This window comes from Crocuta crocuta, unplaced genomic scaffold, assembly GCF_008692635.1.
Source record: "Crocuta crocuta isolate KB4526 unplaced genomic scaffold, BGI_CrCroc_1.0 scaffold299, whole genome shotgun sequence".
In the NCBI taxonomy this organism is placed as follows: Eukaryota; Metazoa; Chordata; class Mammalia; order Carnivora; family Hyaenidae; genus Crocuta; species Crocuta crocuta.
In genome coordinates this window covers 2,860,459-2,879,817 of record NW_027532747.1, presented here as the reverse complement: position 1 = coordinate 2,879,817, position 19,359 = coordinate 2,860,459, and the positions used below count along the sequence as shown (strand labels likewise).

General features: G+C 50.3%; 1 protein-coding gene across 2 annotated transcripts in view; it reads left to right on the top strand.

The window, feature by feature from the left end:
• The window catches only part of EML1 (EMAP like 1), a 76,027-nt gene that overhangs the window by 21,065 nt on the left and 35,603 nt on the right, over nucleotides 1-19,359 (top strand). The window contains exons 3-6 of one of the 2 annotated variants that reach the window (XM_077780912.1): nucleotides 3,682-3,816; nucleotides 15,136-15,164; nucleotides 16,035-16,091; nucleotides 18,706-18,835. In XM_077780912.1, coding sequence (XP_077637038.1) covers nucleotides 3,682-3,816; nucleotides 15,136-15,164; nucleotides 16,035-16,091; nucleotides 18,706-18,835 — 351 coding nt within the window. The remainder of the gene's footprint in view (nucleotides 1-3,681; nucleotides 3,817-15,135; nucleotides 15,165-16,034; nucleotides 16,092-18,705; nucleotides 18,836-19,359) is intronic. The other variant, XM_077780910.1, reaches the window with a different exon arrangement.

The following is a 19,359-nucleotide window of genomic DNA, read 5'->3' as shown; positions in this document are numbered from 1 at the left end:
ACATGCATTTCTGTACGAAAAATACGTTCCTTGCCCTAAACACTAGAAGGTGTCCTGCATCAATGTACAGTCTCTCACCAGCCAGTTCCTCCACTTGCAAACTGAAGCGCATTATTTCTCCTTGCTGTCCAGAGGGCACATAACTTCTTTGATATCCCCTGCTGGTTATTTAAGGAGGCTTCTTGCAGTGAGTATACAGAATTGCCCCTTCTGGATGCCCTTGATCCTGTGAATGTCTGGTCTTCCAGCTCTATTTTCTGTCCTTCTCTTTGAGTCCTGGTTAAATCCTCTTTAATTCATAAGAGCCCTTGGCTCTTAAAAGGAAATATCTTGGGGTTTTTTTTTCTTCCCTACGTATACAACAATAGTAGATATTTTTTTTAAAGCTTAACATTTTAGTGCAAATGTGCGCATGAGCGATATCTGGGAGGCGCTATGATGAATTACATCCACGTCTCTATATGCAGATGGAAGTGGTTTCCGTTTCAATGGGTGGTGTGTGTTCTGTTCGCTGATCGAAGCTACCCAAGTATTTTTCCACACTTTTGCTACTGCGCTCAGTTTATCCTGCTTTGTCTCCGGGCCTCTTACATGTAGATTGAACAAGGTGTGTGTCTTCCGAATGCATGCCAACAGCACAACTGGACACCTGGGGGTGGGGGTGGGGGGGCTTAGATTCGTTTTTACAGCCCGGCAGCGTTAGGCCCCTACAGCCCGGCAGCGTTAGGCCCCTACAGCCCGGCAGCGTACAGTTCTTAGGTCTCCCATTGGTCGAGCCTCCGACCACGCATCCGTATTAATTATTGGTGCTTGTTGGACTTCTAGATGTTCAGCAGGCCCTCAGACCCGTGTCCTTGGGTGTTTCGTGAACTGTCGGCCTTCGTAAGTAGGAAGCCGGGCAGAGAGAACAAGCGTGGGGGCCGGGTGTAACCTCACGAGCTGCCTCATCCCCGACTCTGTGTCCTCATCTGTATCATGGGGATAACGATACTTTTGCAGGGAGCGTGGGAGGTTCCAGATGAAATGCCATACACCAGCCACGAAGTTCTTAGCCGATGTGGCCTGTCCCTGCCACTGCTCTGTCCACGTCTCCATCACTGGCCTCCTACGAGCTCTTCCAGCTGCCAAGCTCAGCGTTATCAGAAAACTGGTTACTGTTTGCTGTAATTGATTAGTAGTCATGGTTTCTCAGCTCCTTAAAGGTGTTTTGTGCAAGTCTTTAAGTGGCTGTGAACTTGCCATGAACTTCCCCGGGGACACCATGTGGGTGACGCTCTGGGCCAGCCACCTGCTGCTGGTGCGTCCCGGGGGGGCCCTCCAGGGGCCGCGCAGCCTGCCTCCGAGCCCTGGGCCAGGTGCCTGGAAGAGAAAGATCCCACGGCGTTAAATCAGCTTGGCCTTTGTCGTCGCTGGCCAACCTTGAACTTTGAGCACAAGGGTTTCTATAAATTTTAGACCTCAGTCCCAAGTTTGGGAAATGTAATGCTCTCCTAAGATCTGTAATTTCCCAGTCCCCAAATTGAGCGTTCTAAAAATGCACGTTCTGACCTTAAGGCGTGTTCATTCAGAACCAGATGGAAGATTCAAATCCGGCTGTAAACCCAAAGCGCCCTCGGTGACCAAAAAGGCTGTGCAGAAAGCATGTCACATCCACAGTTATGGTCACCTTAGGTTTGCTCACCCAGAGAGCAAGATGGTTTTACAAATCTGACAACTGCATGGCTTAAAAAAAACATGCTAAGAGATTCTCTGCTGAGTGATCGGCTGTTCCAACAGGAAGGGGTGAGGAGAGAGGAAGAAGAGTGACTGGGGGGCTACGGAGGAGCCCCGGGACACGGCTGTGTCATCGGGAGAAAGGGGGGCCCAGACCTTCCCCCCAGGAGCCTGGCCTTGGTCTCACGTCCTTGTCTCCTGGGTCCTGAAACGTGGCCTGGTCTGTCCCCTCCCGGGGGCCCAGCTCCCGCAGCCACCTGGGACTTCTGTCCCGCTCCCGTCTCCTCCTGCGGCCCCAGCGCCCCCTGTGCCCCACGACCTCCCACCTTCGGCCCCTCTCTCCGGCCCTCTCTCCTCCGCTGCCCCGCTCCCGCTCCCCCTCCCTGGGCAGGCCCCTCCCCACAGCCCTAGCCAAGCACCCGCACGCCCAGCCCGCCCTCTCCTTCTTTCTTACCGGGCAGGCGCTGAGTTAGAGCCCCGCGGGTCTCCTCCTGTGACGGGCTCAGAGTGTGATACTCCGTTCATTTACTCATTTTTTCATCTTTTTCATGTAATAAGCATCAGGCTTCTTTGCCAGGCTCTCGAGGTACGTAAGAATGATCAAGGAGATGGGATCCCAAGGAACGTGTGGCTCAGTGATGAGGATGAACACTTTCCGGGGAGACCTGTAATACACGTGTGTGCTCCAGGAGCAGCACGATTTACCCCCCACGTCCTTGAACTCCCCGTGCACGGCCCTCCCTCCGCGGCCATGAACTCCCTGTGCACGGACCCTCCTTCTTCCTCTAACAGGCTCTTCCCTACTGTGGAATCACAACACACCAGCCATTCATGTGCTCTCTCGCAGAACTCTGCAGGACCCAGGAGGTCTTCGCAGTCATCGCAACCAAAGCCTCAACTGGTCTAACCCCCTCCCTCCCAGCTCTGCTTGTGTGGGCACCCCCTGCAGACAAAGGCATCGTGCGTGGGGTGGAATGTTCCTGTCACTGCTGGTGGCACCTATTTGTGTTTGTCCCCCGTGTGTCTTCAAAGCAGAGCTCTTCAGTCCCGGCACTGCTGACTTCGGGGCCGGATCGTTCTTTGTACTGACTGCCCCTGGCCCTGCTCACTGGATGCCAGCAGCAGCCCTCTACCCCCCTCGTGACAACCGAAACTGTCTCCAGACGTTGCCCAGTGTCGTCTGGGGGCGGAGTGACCCCTGGCTGAGCACCACCGGTTTAGACTAAAGCCTGCTGGAGGGCAGGACGCTTCCCGTGAAGCCGCGGGAGCGCTCACAGGGTTGCTGGGGAGGTTTCCTTTCAGTTTCTGCCATGGCTTTGTTGTTGTTGCTGCTGTTTTTAAATTTTTTTTAATGTTTATTTATTTTTGAGAGAGGGACAGAGTGTGAGTGGGGGAGGGCAGCCAGAGGGAGACACAGAATCCGAAACAGGCTCCAGGCTCCAAGCTGTCAGCACAGAGCCCGACACGGGGCTCGAACCCACGAACCGTGAGATCATGACCTGAGCCAAAATCAGACGCTTAACTGACCAAGCCACCCAGGCGCCCCTGTTTTTTTTTAAGTTTATTTATTTATTTTGAGAGAGAACATGCATGCAAATGGAGGAGGGGCAGAGAGAGACAGGGAGACACAGCATCCCAAGCAGGCTCCGCGTTGTCAGCGCACAGCCTGACATGGGGCTCAAACTCACAAACTGTGAGATCATGGCCTGAGCTGAAGTTGGATGCTCAACCGACTGAGCCTCCCAGGTGCCCCTGCTTTGACTTTGAACTGCATACACACACACACGCACACGCACGCATACCCATGCACGTGCACACACACACTTATTGTATAGTTTGGAATTTAGAGTCAATCCCTTTTTAAATATCGATGTAGAAATATGATGTTCTATGTATATACGTTTGCACTCGGCAATAAAAGAAACTCACTCTGTGAAGAATCTCATTGTCATTTCCACGTTTCCTCAGTACCATCAAGAGGACCAGCTCCTCCGAGCGAGTATCTCCTGGCGGTCGAAGGGAAAGCTGTGGGGATTCCAAAGGAAACCGGACCCGCACGGGATCCACGAGCAGTTCTTCGAGTGGCAAAAAGAACAGTGAAAGGTAAGGGGCATCTTCTCTGCTGGTCCCACCGCTCAGAGGTTTTGTGACCTCCTTCCCCCGGAGATGACTCAAGTGATCGCCTGGTACACATGCCAGCCGCGAGCTCCCACTGGCTGAGAGGCCTCCTCCTGAGAGCGTCGGGGGTGCTAATCAGACCCCCGTTTGAGGCGGCTGCTGTCACACTTCACACCAGTCATTGTCCGGGTAGAAAATTGTAACTCGAAACCCCGGCACCTTCATGCAGGCAGAAGTAGTTCCTGCGAATTTGCTTAGCTCCCAGTGCAATTGGGGAAGCCATTTTGAATTTCCATACGGAGCACTTCACCCTTCTGGTACCTTCCACTGTCATTTAAAAATGAATTTCAGGGGCGCCTGGGTGGCTCTGTTGGGTAAGTGTCCAACTTCGGCTCAGGTCATGATCTCATGGTTTGTGGGTTCGAGCCCTGCCTCAGGCTCTGTACTGACAGCTCGGAGCCTGTTTCGGATTCTGTGTCTCCCTCTCTCTCTGACCCTCCCCTGCTCATGCTGTCTCTCTTTCTCTCAGAAATAAAACATTAAAAAATTGTAAAAATAATGAATTTCAGTGGGCTATTTAAGTGTGTCAGCAGTATTTTCTAAGGTAGACTGGGTGAAAGCTGGAGTTTTCTGATTTGTTAGAAACTATCTTTAATACTGAGTTAACACCAGAAGTTAGGAGCCGTTTCTTTCTGGTTTCCTGAAATACGCTTGCTTATAATTTTCCATTTCCCTTTGAGGTTAACTTATAATGGATTGACAAATACCTACACGACTAATAGCAACCCTTTATTAGTGAAAGCTCAGTGTTAGCATTTTCATAGCCTGTTTTAGGTTTGTGAATGTGTGTGTGAGATCGTTTCTCTGTTGTAGATACCTGTCTTTTTAAACATTGTGCTTCCGTTCTGTGCTTTTATTCTCTCTATTGAGCAAGGCTGAGGAAGGATTTCAACTTCACAGGCTAAACATGTTTTTTCCCCCCACATGTTTATGTAAGAAGAAGGCTTAGTCATAAATGGACTTCAACCCACAAGCTGTAAAAATTCCAAGTTTGTAAGTCCATTCTGATTCAGTCCTGTAAGGAAGCTTAAATTCGTTCTCAGTTTTATCCCTAAAAGATAGCTTCTGTAGAAAAGACGCAGGCCCTTCTCATATCTGTAACAGGTCAGGGCCACAGCTGATTAACAGTCTCAAAGACCACTGACCTGAGGTTCTGCCTTCTAATTTAAACTATTAATACTTCTTATCAGAAGATTATGCTAATTGGGTGATAATACCTTCGAAATAAGGGCTAGTGGTTACAATGACAGCAGCGTGTAAGTGGGTCATGCTGTGTGGCCTTCAGGCTTCTCTGAATTTAGGTTCAGCTTGGAAGTTGACCTGAAGTGTCTAGATCTTGGCATTTCTTAAAAACTCGGTTCCTTCTGTGCACATCTGATTTTTGTTAAGAATTTCCAAAAGGAATCTGCATTGTGCAAACACCAGATCTGTTTTATCTCTCAAATCCTGTGGCTTTGATAAATGCACTGGGTAAATATTTCCATAAAAGATATTTGCAAAGGGTTTGTGTGTGTGTGTTGTTTTGTTTCTAATGCCACAGCGGGAGGTTTTGACTTGGAAATGAGGGACCAGGAAAATCTACTAGTGATTTCCTACAAATAGTTCCAGCAGCTAAACATGTCCATTTAAAAATAAATCCTGGGCCTCATGAAGGCGCAGGAAAAGTTGAGGCCCGCATAGCACCGAACTGGTTGGGTTACGCACGCACACCTGTGGAATTTCAGAAAGAAGGTTCTTGCCTTCTCCTAGGGAACTGCTGGTACCGGCAGATACCCATAGGAACGAGAGTGCAACAACTCAGATAGAAAGAGGCAGCAGGTAAGAAGCAATAGCAGTGAAGGTCAAGTTGGTGACTCAGTCTCTGCCTGACCCTTTCCTTCCTTCTCCCTCTCCATTCGCACAGGAGCAGCCCCACTCGTGAGCTGCCTTGACCTGGCGTCAAAGCAGAGGTAGAGTCTCACTGACCGATCCCGGGGCTCCGGGACTTAATGCATGCAGAAGGTATACGAAGGTGGCCCAGACGTAACCCCCTTCAGAGCACTGTGGTGTTCAGGCGTCTAAGACAGTATGATCTCTACCTCATTGCTCTGATATTTGGCCGTGGTTCCTCGATGCTCTCTTATATTTTCAGAGCTTGTCTTGTTTGGTTACCAGGGGCCACAAGACCAGATGTAAAGGGCACGAGGTCTGGAGTAAGAGAAAGGTCTGGGTTCGTAAACCAGTTCCGCCACGTAACACCTCAGCCTCGGCTTTTGCCGCGGTGCTTGAGGGATTATTATTAACATCCACCATTGCCTCCAGTTTTTATCCGTGAACTGACTGGAGGGAAAACACTCAGCGCGAGGCTTGGCACTTGGTCATGGGCATCATGGGCATGGCAGCTGTTATAAAGTGAGAGCTGCACCGGGCAGAGGAAAACAATTCCTGAGGCTTTCCAAGCTTCTGAGCTTTTATTTCCTCGCTTGTAAGATAAGGGTGTTGCGGGGCATCTGAAACGATTCATCTTTTTTCTGGTCTGACACACCTTGCACGATGTTCACGTGAGCGATGAGGCCTGGGGGTACCACCTGGGTTCTGGGAAGATCTAGAAGCGCTTGTGGGGGTGGGGTGGGGCTTANCGGTGCACGTAACTGGTGTGAAGCAGACTCTTGGCTCCGGAGCTCCATTACCGCCCACCATATGCAGCGCGTCTTCAGAGCATGTGGCACTTTTACGAAAATTAGAAAAAGCCTCCTCTTACTCAAGGGAAACAGTTCCCCATCGGTGTATATATTTCTCAATAATAATGACAGCAAATATAAACTCCTCCCTATATATCACACAAACCTTAATGTTGAACATAAAATAATAGTGATTTTGAGACCTTCAGTAGTCATGTTTTCTAAACTAGATGAAGGTATTTAAAAATATCTATGAAAATAGAAACTGTTCTTTTGTGAGTTTCAGTCTTCTTGTGCTTGCCTCTCATCTTCTTGGAAATGGTCACTGGATTTGACAGTCATTCTTGTGACTTAGAACGTTTAACATTTAAAAAATTTTTTTTTAACATTTATTCATTTTTGAGAGAGTGTGAGCAGGGAGGGGCAGAGAGAGAGGGAGACACAGAATCCGAAGCAGCTCCAGGCTCTGATCTGTCAGCACAGAGCTCAGTGTGGGGCTCGAACCCATGGACAGTGAGATCATGACCTGAGCCAAAATCACTCAACCAATTGAGCTACCCAGGCGCTCCAGAATGTTTAACATTTTATAAAATTTTGCCTATATGAAGCCACAAAAATCTTTTTTTAATGTTTATTTATTTTTTAGAGAGAGCTAGTAGAAGCAGCGGAGGGGCAGACAGAGAGGGAGACACAGAATCCAAAGCAGGCTCCAGGCTCTGAGCTGTCAGCACAGAGCCTGATGTGGGGCTCGAACTCATGAACCATGAGATCATGACCTGAGCCCGAGTCAGACATTAAACCAACTGAGCCGCCCAGTCGCCCCTCAAACCACAAATTTTTAACAGCACTTAATTTTTGTGCTGGCAAACTTCTATAAGAACAAAAGCAATATATGGCAATGTAATATTTATTTCATGTATTATTGATGATAAATATTAAGTTATATAGAGATTTTGTGTCATAGTGAAGTGCCTATTAAATTTAAATAAGAAATCAACAGTAACATTCTGATGAATGACCTGTGCTATCCAGCATAGCTAGTATACTAACCCAATATGGAATTTTTTTTAATTAAAAAAAAAAGTATTTTGTAGCAGACAGAAAAACAGCTACTGCTTAAAATGCAGTTTATGTTAGATGTTGACAGACTGATTAAATGTTTCAATTAGAAAACCCGGTTCCCCCTTGTAATTCTGACTAGACTGACATATATCACCTTTTGTAAATAAGACACTTTGTTTCCACCACAAAGTTGTGATGGGCTGATTTTGTTAGAACAGGAGAGGTTTCCGCCATCTGCTGGAAACCTCAGTAGAACACACATTTAAACCCTACATGTATAGGGTCAACAAATGTGAAAAAAGAAAAAAACCACTTCAAAATAACAAAGATGTGAAAGTGTCCCCTTAGGTGCTCTTTTGTACTGAACAACCTCAGCATCTGTACCAGCCAGCCGTCTGAGAGGGTCCAGAGCCCTGAGCTGGAGACTCTGAGCTCCATCCTCCCCAAAGCTGTGACCTTCAGTGAAATCGTCTTTTCTGTGACATCTTGAAGTCCTCAAGGCTCAAATTTGTTCTTTTACATCAGCGTCACCGACAGTGCAGTCTGAAGCTTAATCCTCAGCGTGGGTTTCTGGCTCCTCATCTGCCGGCCCCCCGCCCCATCCTTCTCATGCCCTGATATTCATGTCTGATCCCAGCTCTCTTGTCTCTGGCAAGAATTTTTTCTTTGAGATAATTTATTACACAAGTAACGCGTGTCTTCAGAAATCTAGACGTCCAAAAGAAGAAGAAATGAAAATCTCACTACTTAGAGACCCTCACAGCTAACATTTTGTTACATTTCCATCTGGACTTTGGAGTACTGTGTGTGTATCGTGTATCATTTAAATATATTTGTAAACTTCTTTTCCGTTTGCTGCACAGCCATGTGTTTGTGGCAGTAAATACACTCTGACAGTGTAACTTCAGGTGTGGATCATCATTTCACTAGGCAAAGGTACTTTAGTTGGACGTCAGGTACCAACAAGGTTTTTCTAATCTAGTCAGGCCAGCCCAGCATCTAGAACAATGCCCAGCACATAGTAGGTGCTCAATAAACATTTGCTGAACAAATCCCTTGCCCCGGACACTATGACAAGTAAGATTAAAATGATGGTGCGTGATAGCCATAACCAAACCTCAATCCCAACTCTGTCCCTACTGTTGTGTGACTGTGAACAAGGTACTTAATGTCTTCGGGGGTTTTCTTGGTGTCCATGAAGATAGTACTCATCTCCCCGAGTTGTTGTGAGGATTCTCAAGAGCGTGTTTGCAGAATCCTTAGCACGGAGCTTGCCTGCTTTGGCTCTCCATCAACGGTAGCCATGATGATTACCTTCTATCCCAATTGTTGGAACTAACCTTGGTGCAACTGGCTCACCTTTGCAGTGCTCCCCTCTTCTTCGGGACGTTCTGGAATTCCCCAACTCCTATTCCTGCCCTCACCCTATCCTGAAAAGGGAGGAAGGAATCAGAAATCCTGAACAAATTTTTATCACCATACCCCTTTCCTCCCATAGCAGTGCTTAAGGTATTGACCACGTACCGTGCACAGAACACAGCGTGAGACAAAGTGGGATGTGGGAAGGCACGCCACCCACAGACCCATTCTCTCCACCAACGTTAACGATGCATTCAACTGAAAAGGGCCAGTTTCCTTAGTTTCCAAAGGACTCAACACAAACTGAGAAAAAAAGACAATTGGCTCGCTAGAAAAATGGGGAAAGGATTTGAACAGGCAGCTCACTGAGAAACAAATGCAAATAGCCAGTTAACCTAATGAAAAGGTGACCAGACCCAGTCTTACTCAAAGAAACGCAAATCTAAGAAGATAGTATATGGAGAAAAATCTTTATTGTATTATAAAATAAAACAAAGATACAAAAAAAAAAAAAACCCACCCACACAAGCAAATGCATAGCTTAATGAATTACGCCGTCTAGCACTTAGTAAATGGAGGGTCTTTCCTTCTCCTGAGTGACGTGTGTACATGCCTAGAAATTTGGTGACGGTGGTTGCTTGGATGCATTTGGAGGAGCTCCAGCCCATCCTTCAAGACCCGGCTCAGGATGCCCCCTTCTTTTTATTTTTTAATTTTTTTTATGTTTCATTTATTTCTGAGAGAGAGAGAGAGAGAGAGAGAGACAGCATGAGCAGGGGAGGGGCAGAGAGAGGGAGGCACAGAATCTGAAACAGGCTCCAGGCTCTGAGCTGTCAGCACAGAGCCCAACGCGGGGCTCAGACCCACAATCTGTGAGATCATGACCTGAGCCGAAGTCGGACGCTTAACCAACTGAGCCACCCAGGTGCCCCGCAGAATGCCCCCTTCTCTGGGAAGCCTGCCCTGGCCCTTGGGTCCAACCTAGTTGCCTTTCAGATGACTTTGCACCTGCTCACTACCTTTATCTGTAACAGTGACTCCCTCCCCTCTCGCCCCTCCCCGCACATACCCCCAGCCCTCCCTTAAGCTTCGGGAAGGCAGAAGCTGTCGTTTATTATTCTTTGTGTCCTTAATACTTTGCACAGTGCCTAGCACCCAGTAACTGCTCAATAAATATTTGTGGAATGAATGAAAGAATATAGATTTAATTTTAAAAAGCCAGTCATTTAAGAACCATGTAAACAGCACCACCTATTGGTAGATGATTTTAACACTACCCTTCAGCTTCTGAAACATTTTGGCCTGGAAATTAGGTGGCTTAAGTTAAGCGTCTCCGCTTTACTGAAAGCGTTCACGCCCCAAGCCATGGGGTCATTTATCTTTTAATACATGTTAAAATAATAAGTGCTAATATTCTTCATAGTTTAGTTGTGAGGCTGGTAGGCAGAGAGCCTGGAAATACACGTGGGTTCTTGTCAGTGATGTTAGGAGGAAGAGGAAAGTGATAGGAGGTAATAACTGTGTATTGGGCACTCGGTGACATGCGCTGTTTGATCTTGCCAACACCCTGGACCTTGCCGTGGTTTTAGCCCCTTGTTGTAGATGAAGGGAACTGAGACATGGAGGTGACGTGACTTGCCCAATCTGAATGCACATCCAGCTGGCTTCAAAATCTGGGCACGTCCTGCTGCATTAAGCAGGAAGGACTGGTTGGAGGTGTCTCTGAAACTGTCTTTGTCCCCAGTAAGGTCTCCAGTGACTTCCAGACTCTTTTAGATGTTTCCTAACTGACCCTCTTTCTAGTAGAAAGCTGCTTAAGGGCATTGATGTAGCAAATCATTACTTACATGGTAAAGTATTTTGATTGTCACATCAAGCAAGATCTTTTTCGAAGGGACTCATGATAGGTACGCCCAGAGCTACAGTTTTTATAGGCCAACAAATGTCAGGGAAATAACATGTTTGACTTTGGAATGGTATCCTTTTTGATGGAGTCTCATTAATCATTTTCACAAGCAAGTCTCTCTGCTCAAACGGCATTTGACCCCTTGTGGCTCTGCTCTGATCCTGATCACCCAGGGGTGGCCCAGGTATCGCACACGTCACCCAAGTGTCAGATCTGCAGTGCGCAGGACCTGGGCTCCTGAGCCCCCTTTCAGGCACGTGGGGTAAATGAGGTACCAGGTACGGAAGTGCCTACTGCAGACCCCGCTGTGAAGGACGGCACAGCGCAGCGAGTGCTCGTTAAATCGGAGTCTGAGCCTCTGCCGGACTTCCTTCCTTATACACACCCAGCCTGCCGTGTGGCAAGGTGGGTGTTAGCCAATGAAAAGAAAAACAGCCACTGATAGACCCCGCCCTGTGCCCGGGGCCCCCGTTGAACACTGCCAGGGAGCTGATAATGCACCATGTAGACTCAGGTGGTTGTAGCCACTGTGTGCGTGTGAGCTCACGGCTCAGGGCGCAAGCTTTTCCTCTGCTCAATTGTTTGATTTTCTCTTGCTGCCCCCAGAGCCAGCCGTGGGTCTGGCCCAGGCTCCCCACTGCCCTGCATCTTCCGTGGGTCCCCAGGTACTGCTTCTATCTTGCGAGAGTCCTTGAGATGGTCTCCCGAGCCAACCAGCTCAAGGAAACGCACAGCCAAACCCTTTCTGCAAATCCTCCTGCCAAAACAGAGCAGCAAAAGCCATCCCCGACGGCGACGCTGTCCGTTCGGGAGGTCTTGGCCACTGCCAAGGGCAGATTAGCCAAGAGATGAGGGTCTGCTCACCAGAGGGGAAATCCGTTGCCTCCGCTGGGCTGACGCCTCTCGTGGGCTTCCGGGGGGGGAGGAGGGGATCTGTGTCGGCTCCCCACAGGGACAGGGATGCATGCAGCCTCACTGTGGTCCTGGTGTGGAGTCAGCCTCCCCCACGGAGGGACGCCCTGGCTGTCCAGGAGTGTTAACGTCACCCGCTTACGTTTTTCCACTTAGTGCACACTGAGGAACAGGTGATCAGAGGCAAACCGCGCAGCACTGGGGAGGCGGTCTCCCCCCGTACCAAGTGAACCTGCAGCCCAGGCCCAAGGCCTGCTTAGACTCTCTCTTTTCCTCCCCCTCTACCCCTAGCCTACCCCTCTCTCTCTCTCTCTCTCTCTCAAGTAAATAAACATTTAAAAAAGAATGAAATAAAAATGTAGCTTTCTCAAAGAATGAAATCCCACAACAGTATCCTTTCTAAATCCAATATGCCCAAAACGTGACACGCAGTGTAAGAACTTAACAGCACTTCAGGCACCCTGGTGCCTTTCTCCACGAGCCTCGGCTGTTCACACCCACGCTGCCTTTTCTAGATATTCGATTCTTCCTGTGATGCTGCCAGCCTGGCATCAGGAGTCCACGGGCCGCCGTGTGTCTGGAATTCAAACTACCCTACGGATCGCCCTAAGAGGAACGTATTTCCTAATTGCTCTTTCCAGTCTCCAGGAAAGGCTCTGGGTCGCTTATTCCTGCATTTGCGGCTTTTGTGTCTTTCTACTTCTGTGATTAAAGTCATGATGGAAAGATGGCTCTCCTGTCTTCTCACTCCCTGCCCTGCGTCCCCATCATGGTCCTGTAACCCGTGGGCTTGCTCTGCAGGCTTCTGCTTCGGCCGCTCCACCCCCGGCGCCCTCACCCTGCCCGTGAATCTCCTCATACGTGGAAGTCAGAGTTAAGACTTGTGTTTCTGCTTAGATGGTCACAGAACTGTTACCCCCGCTCTGAGAAGCGAGAACAAGCCCGTGATGGACAAAAGCATGGCTATTTTAAAGCCACCACGGAGCTGAGGTCACAAAGTAAGGTGATGAACTAAAATCCACACGGCAACAAGCCTGGCTTGGGACAGACGGGTCCATGGCTGTTTTGATCCAGGGCCGAGCTGCAGAGGAGAGGAGCCGTCGTGGACCACGTCAGAATAAAGCAGCTGAAAGCTCATGGAATAATTAAGTGGGGTGGACTGTCATGGTCGTTTGGAATTCTTGCAAGTGCCGCACACGGTGGGGGGAGGGGGGACTTTGCACCCGCACGCACACCTTTCTGCCGACCTTCAGGGAGCTCGTGGCAGATCAGGAGCTGGTCGGGACTGCAGAAAGACACGCCCTGTGAGGCACAGGCGTGCCACTGTCGTGGCGGGCAGAGCAGAGGATCCAAGGGAAATTGTCTACACTGTGAACCAGGTGACAGAAGAGCTGCAGAGAGCCCTGGAGGCACAGCATGGTGAAGTCTGAGGACCTGCTGGGAGAGCTGGGGGAACCCCCCCTCCACGCCGTGCCAGGTGGTGCTGTCTGCCGTCACAGCAGTGGCTCACGGCAGCGAGCAGAGCCGAGACCCCCGTCCTCACAGTGCTTACCCGCCGCAGGGGGAGGGGGCGGGGGGGCAGCATGAAAGGATTGGGCTGCTGGGAGCCACGCGGAGAAACCCCGCTGGCTGGTGCACGGGTGTGTCACGCAGGGCCCAGGAGGTGGCAGGGCCTCAGAGGCCTCCCGGGAAGAGCCCAGAAGCACAGACAACACAGGGGCCGTGGGACGTGTCCAGGAGGAGGGGAAGCCAGGCCGGTCACCTGTCACAGGAGCTCCAGGCACCTGTGAGGGACACCAGGGACAAGGCAGCTAGACTCATGGGCCAGGGGACGGCAAAGGGAGGTGCGGACAGAGATAACGTTGTCGGGAGAGATGGCATTAGGGCCTCGAGGCCCCCGTGAGACTTAGAGTTTTGTGCCATGCTTTAAGAGTTTTTTTTTTTTAATGTTCTTATTTATTTCTGAGAGAGAGAGAGAGCATGAGCAGGGGAGGGTCAGAGAGAGAGGGAGACACAGAATCTGAAACAGACTCCAGGCTCTGAGCTGTCAGCACAGAGCCCGACGCGGGGCTTGAACCCACAAACCGTGAGATCATGACCTGAGCCGAAGCTGGATACTTACCCGACTGACGACTGAGCCCCCCAGGCGCCCCTTTCAGAGTAGTTCTCAGGGACCGGAGGTTGGAGTCCAGAACACGAAGCCCGCAACACCCCAACCACTTACAGCACAGCTGAGCAGACTGCCAAGCACTTCCACAGCATCAGTCAAGGGTTTGCCCCCGGCACTGCATAGAATTATCTGGAAGTCAAGCATATTGATAATATTATGTATTCTATTTTGGGGTTAAAGCTAATTCTTACCGGTGGTGTTTCGCAACATATTTCCAGAAAACTTGGAGGAGAAAAGTAATATTAGGACTACATCCGCTCGGGTACTTTTGAAAAACTATGCACGCACAGTACAACCCTGCGTGATTCCGTGGCCCCCCCAGGGCGGGTTTCATGTATGTAGTCTGTCCTTGTTCTGTATCTTAGAGCAGGAGGCAATCCAGGAAGCAGGGTGTCCCGGGACAGTGGTGTAGACACTGGGGTCTGGCAGACCTGGGTTTGAACAGGACACACTTCCCGCGCTGCCTGAGAGTCCCTCCCCTTGTCTGGCGGGCAGCTGGTGGTCTCTTCTGGCAGGTGCTTGTCCCGGGGAGCAGTAGGCATGCTCTCCAGCCGGGGGCTCCTCGAAGCAGCTCGCCCTGGGGAAGCCGTCCCCAGGGGCCGTGACCTTGAATGCTCCGGGGGTTTGATTTCCCAGGTGCAGCCACGGGGTGGCCCCAGCCCCGCCGAAATCCGCAGCGGGGTCCCCACAGCCCCGGTAGGTGGCCGCACCCCCTGGTATGCCTCATGTCTTCCCTCTTTTCCTTCCCGCGTAGCCACCCCGCCAGGAGCTGGGCTCTGAGGGTCCCGGGTCGGGCATCTGCTGGTTTTAAAGAAGTCCTTTCAGTCACCCGTCAGAGGAGCACGGGGAGGACCTGCACACGTGGCCGTCCGCACCTCATCAGGCACTTCCCTTCCGCAGACACACCTGCTCTCACAAGCAGCTCAGTTGTGGCGACAGAGCTGGGGTCACAGCCTCTGGCCCCTGGTTTGGGACATTCCCACGTACACCCGGCCCGTCCTGCGGTCGCGTGGTTTTGTTCGTCTCACCAACGAGAGTCCCTGACACAGCACCAGTGTGACCGGCCTGTGCTGACGCCGGGCGCGTGGTGGGCGGGGGCGGGGGTCTCTCGTGAATGAGGTTAACCGGCTGCCATCAGCCTCCCTTTAAACCCTGTTTCTCTTTCGTCTCCACAGCAAACCCAAGGAGCCCGTCTTCAGCGCAGGTAAGTCCGATTTCACTTTCGTGCGGGTGCCCCTCACTCCCCTCAGGACTTAAGGGACACACGCGTGGCGATTCCGGGGGCCACTTGTCACATGCGGAGTCTGCGTGGCGGGGCTGACGAGCCAAGTGCTGGCAAGCCTGTGACCGCGGGTCGGGGCTCAGATCGCGGACACGGCCCGTAACTTGGTGGCAAAGACTAGACCCTTTCCCTTCCCCCCTTGAAAAGTGATTCAAGAGGCGTCAATAAGGAGGGAGAGTGAGAGGTCACCGCACATGCGGAAGAAGGCAATCAAATTGCCTTTGATCCCCGTGGGGCTCCCGAGGCAACATCTGCACCCCCCGAAAGGGAAGCTCCCTGATGCGTTAGGTGATCACTTTGTCCAAAAGGAGCTTCTTTCCCCTCTCTTTCTGCCTTCCGTCTCCTAAACTGCAAACTAGTAGTTCATAATGTACCTTTCCGGATACCTTTTCTTTTCTTAACCCATTTTATAGTAAGGTAGGTGCTGTCGTTAGGATATTAACCTTCTTTAAAATCACATTGAAAATGCAGAATCACTGACGAGTATGTCATCCGTTAAACAAACCCATCTCATTTTAACTTTTCTGATTTCTTCCCCGCCCCCCCCCGCCCCCCATTCGGAACTGAAACTTCTATAAAAGTCAGCCCTCTGGAGGTAGAGCACGTGCTTTATTTAGTATTCGTTTCCTGTTCGGGAAGCATGAAATCACGCGCTGAAACTGTAATCACCCTACACCTAGGAGCCGGGTCCCGAGCCCCCCGCAGGCTCCGCCTCAGGGACAGGGGGCCACCCCTGCCCCCCGAGCTAGCTGCCCAGGTCCCTCCTGCAGTTCTCGCTATCTCTTCATCTAGCGCTTCTGTCCCTGTCTCCGAAATCACAAGGGAAACGCCGGGTGATACACTGCAAAGGTAGGCGGCATTTCTGACCCCCCCCCAGCTGTCTGAACAAGGCTGCTTACCCAGGCTGCAGAACCCTTTTTCATACAGGCAAGCGGGCACCCTCCTCGTATGAAAATGTGTCCGTCACACCGGCCACGCCGCGTGAAGTGAAACAGCACTCCTGCGCATTTCCTTGGATGGGTTTTCATAAGTAGCTGTACACTCGATCTGGCTTGGTTGCTGGCTGGTTTGGCAGGAGCTCTGGAAGAGTTATGTAAACCCGAAGAGAGCCGCAGGGCGGCCCTGGATGCCCTGCTGTTTGGCCTGGCGCCCCGCACCGCTGCTGGCCTCTCCCTCCACGCCTTCCGGTGCGCGGCTGCCTGCTGTGGTCCTAACCTGCCTGGAAAATACCATTGCTTTCCCTTCGCTGCCTTTTGACTTGAGACGTCAAATGCCCAGGACAAAGCAGCGCCGAGGCGAAATCCAGGGCTTGCTTTCTGTGGCCTCGTTCGGTGGTTTCACACTGTGCGATAAGTAAGCCCCGGTCACAAGCTTGTAACTAGCACACAACTGCGATGCGCTCAGTATTTCACACGCACAGACGATCACAGCTGCGAAGGGCTCTGCCGAGCTGTGGAGATGGCGTTATAGCCTCTTTGTCACCCACCCACGTTCTGTGGCTCCTCTTACACACGGGCAGTTGAGGGAACCCCTTGTCCTCAGCTCTGTGCTTGCTGGCGCCTGCTTTCTTCTCCCTTCTGTCTTCCACCGGGCGCTCCTAGGCCCCGCAGGCATGGCGGCCACACCGTCCCATGAGCCCAGATTTGGGGGAGGGATTAAAGAGGTTTGGGGCGAGGAGAAGAGCAAGGGCAATGGAGACTCTCCTGGCCAGACAGGATGGTCCAGATGGGGCGCTCACGGCCGGTGTGGTTACTTAGGGGAGAACAGGCAGGATGGTAGACGTTTGGAGCCAGCGGGTAAGAGGGCCGGCCAAGGGCGTCGCGTGGAGGCAGGACTTGGTGAGACCCACTTTGGGCTGCAGTGGGTTTGGCAGCAGAATATAAAGTGCCCGGGGTGAGGCAGTGACAGGAGAGCCTCAGGTGCCAGGGCCACCGATCGGCCAGTCCCGGCGGATCTGGGGAGGACGGACCCCGTGGCGGCATCCTAACAGAGCGCCCGCGGAACACAGAGCCTGGTACACAGTCTGCAGGCTGAGCGCAGATTGACTCTTACTTAAAAGTCAGACTTGATATGTAGCCTGAAGAGCACATCACATGCATGGCAGGCCTGACCTGCACGCACATGATAACATAACACTGCGACGGCCTCCTAACTTGCAGGGGGGATTGCATGTGGCGTTGTTTGAAGACACTTAGGAGCAAGACTTACAAAAACTAACTTGTCAATGTGGTACTTACGGCACCATAGTTATTTCGTGACTTTTCCTCACCAACGTCCCCTCTGCAGATGACTTTTCTGTTGAGTTAATGAGCTGCGATGGCTGGCTGCGGCCGCCCAGTTTAAGTGCCGTGAAGGCTGGTCCTTTGATCTGCAGTGAGTTCTAACCGAACTCATCGGGAACCCACAGGACATCTTCTTTGGTCTTATTGTATCCCAAAAGCTAGCAGAAGCTCCCAACTTGTTTCTTTTTTAAAACTGCACATGTCTCAGGTTGATGTACTACTGGGTTTTACGTTTGCCCCCATAGTTACTTCTTGAGACATCAGAAGTTATTTTATTATAAAAATGTTTGTTCTAGAAGGTTCTATTTCTTAACATCTCCCTCTAATGGGTCTTTTGTCCTTCTGTTTCTTTTGAGCTTAGCTTTGAGCGTTGTCCTTCTTACGTGCACCCTAGCATGCACTTCTGCTGATTGTGTGTTCTTCACACTCAAAAAATGTGTCCAACGGAAAAGATACACATATATTTTTACATTGCGATATCACAAGACGATTTAAGTAATCGAAAGATACCTTAGGAATTTTGATACTGAAATTGTACGTACGTTGAAATCAATGACAACTCCAAGTGGGTTTTTGGCAGTGGTTGTAACTTTGTGAGGTGATATTTCTTCCCCTCCTGATAGCAAAGACAAATGCAAGCATTTCTCTCGTGGAAAAATAATGGAATCTGGTTCTTCCCTGTCTTTTACAATTTCTCATGTATTTCATGTACTGAAGGAAGCAGCCCGTCCAAAGGATACAGGGTGAAAACTTCAGTTTTAAATTGTGCGACTTTAGTGGCGCCTGGGGGGCTCAGTCGATTAAGCATCCGACTTTGGCTCAGGTCATGATCTCATGTTTCGTGGGTTCGAGCCCCATATCGGGCTCTGTGCTGACAGCTCAGAGCCTGGAGCCTGTTTCAGATTCTGTGTCTCCCCCTCTCTTTGCCCCTCCCCCACGTGCACTCTGACTCTCAAAAATAAATAAATGTTCAAAAAATTTTTAAAAAAACAAAATAAAATACATTGTGCAACTTTACATTTCCATTTTCCCCCCCTCTCCCCCCCCCCACATTAATTAGAAACCACACGAAGGGCAGGTAGAGCCTCTGCCTGGACATTAAGAAGCGAAAGAAGATACACATTTGTTTTCAGATCCGCGGGGCACGGGGTGTCTCACTGAGGTCTTTGTTCTTTTTGTAGAGGAAGGATACGTAAAAATGTTTCTCCGCGGACGCCCGGTCACCATGTACATGCCCAGAGATCAAGTGGACTCTTACAATTTGGAAGCAAAAGTCGAGCTGCCCACCAAGAGACTGAAGCTCGAATGGGTGTATCCTTTATTCACTGATTAGGCCAAATAGTCTGCTCACACTTAAAAAAAATTTTTTTTTTAATTTAATAGAATGGGCCATATGTTAGCACCCAGTACAGTGTCCTTGCAAAGGGGAGGACTCACTTCGTGAGTGCTTCTGGCTCAGGGGACACTGACCCATTATTCCTGGACGAAAGATTGTGGTTCGTGGTCAAATACAGATGCGTTAATTTCCTGAAAAGAAAATATTGATGTTATAGGATTGGATGAATGGTTCAGGGTTTGTTTGCTTGTTTGTTTTAGAGAGCCGTGGGAAAATACATCACTTTCTGGCTTGAATTTTAGTCTATCCAACAGAATAAAGGTAGTTAAAAACTGGGTTGGGTGCCTGGGGGGCTCAGTCAGTTAAGCGTCCAGCTCTTGATTTCGGCTCAGGTCGGGATCTCACAGCTTGTGAGTTCCGCACTGACAGCGAGGAGTCTGCTTGGGATTCTCTCTCTCTCTCTCTCTCTCTCTCTCTCTCTCTCTCTCTCTCTCTCTTT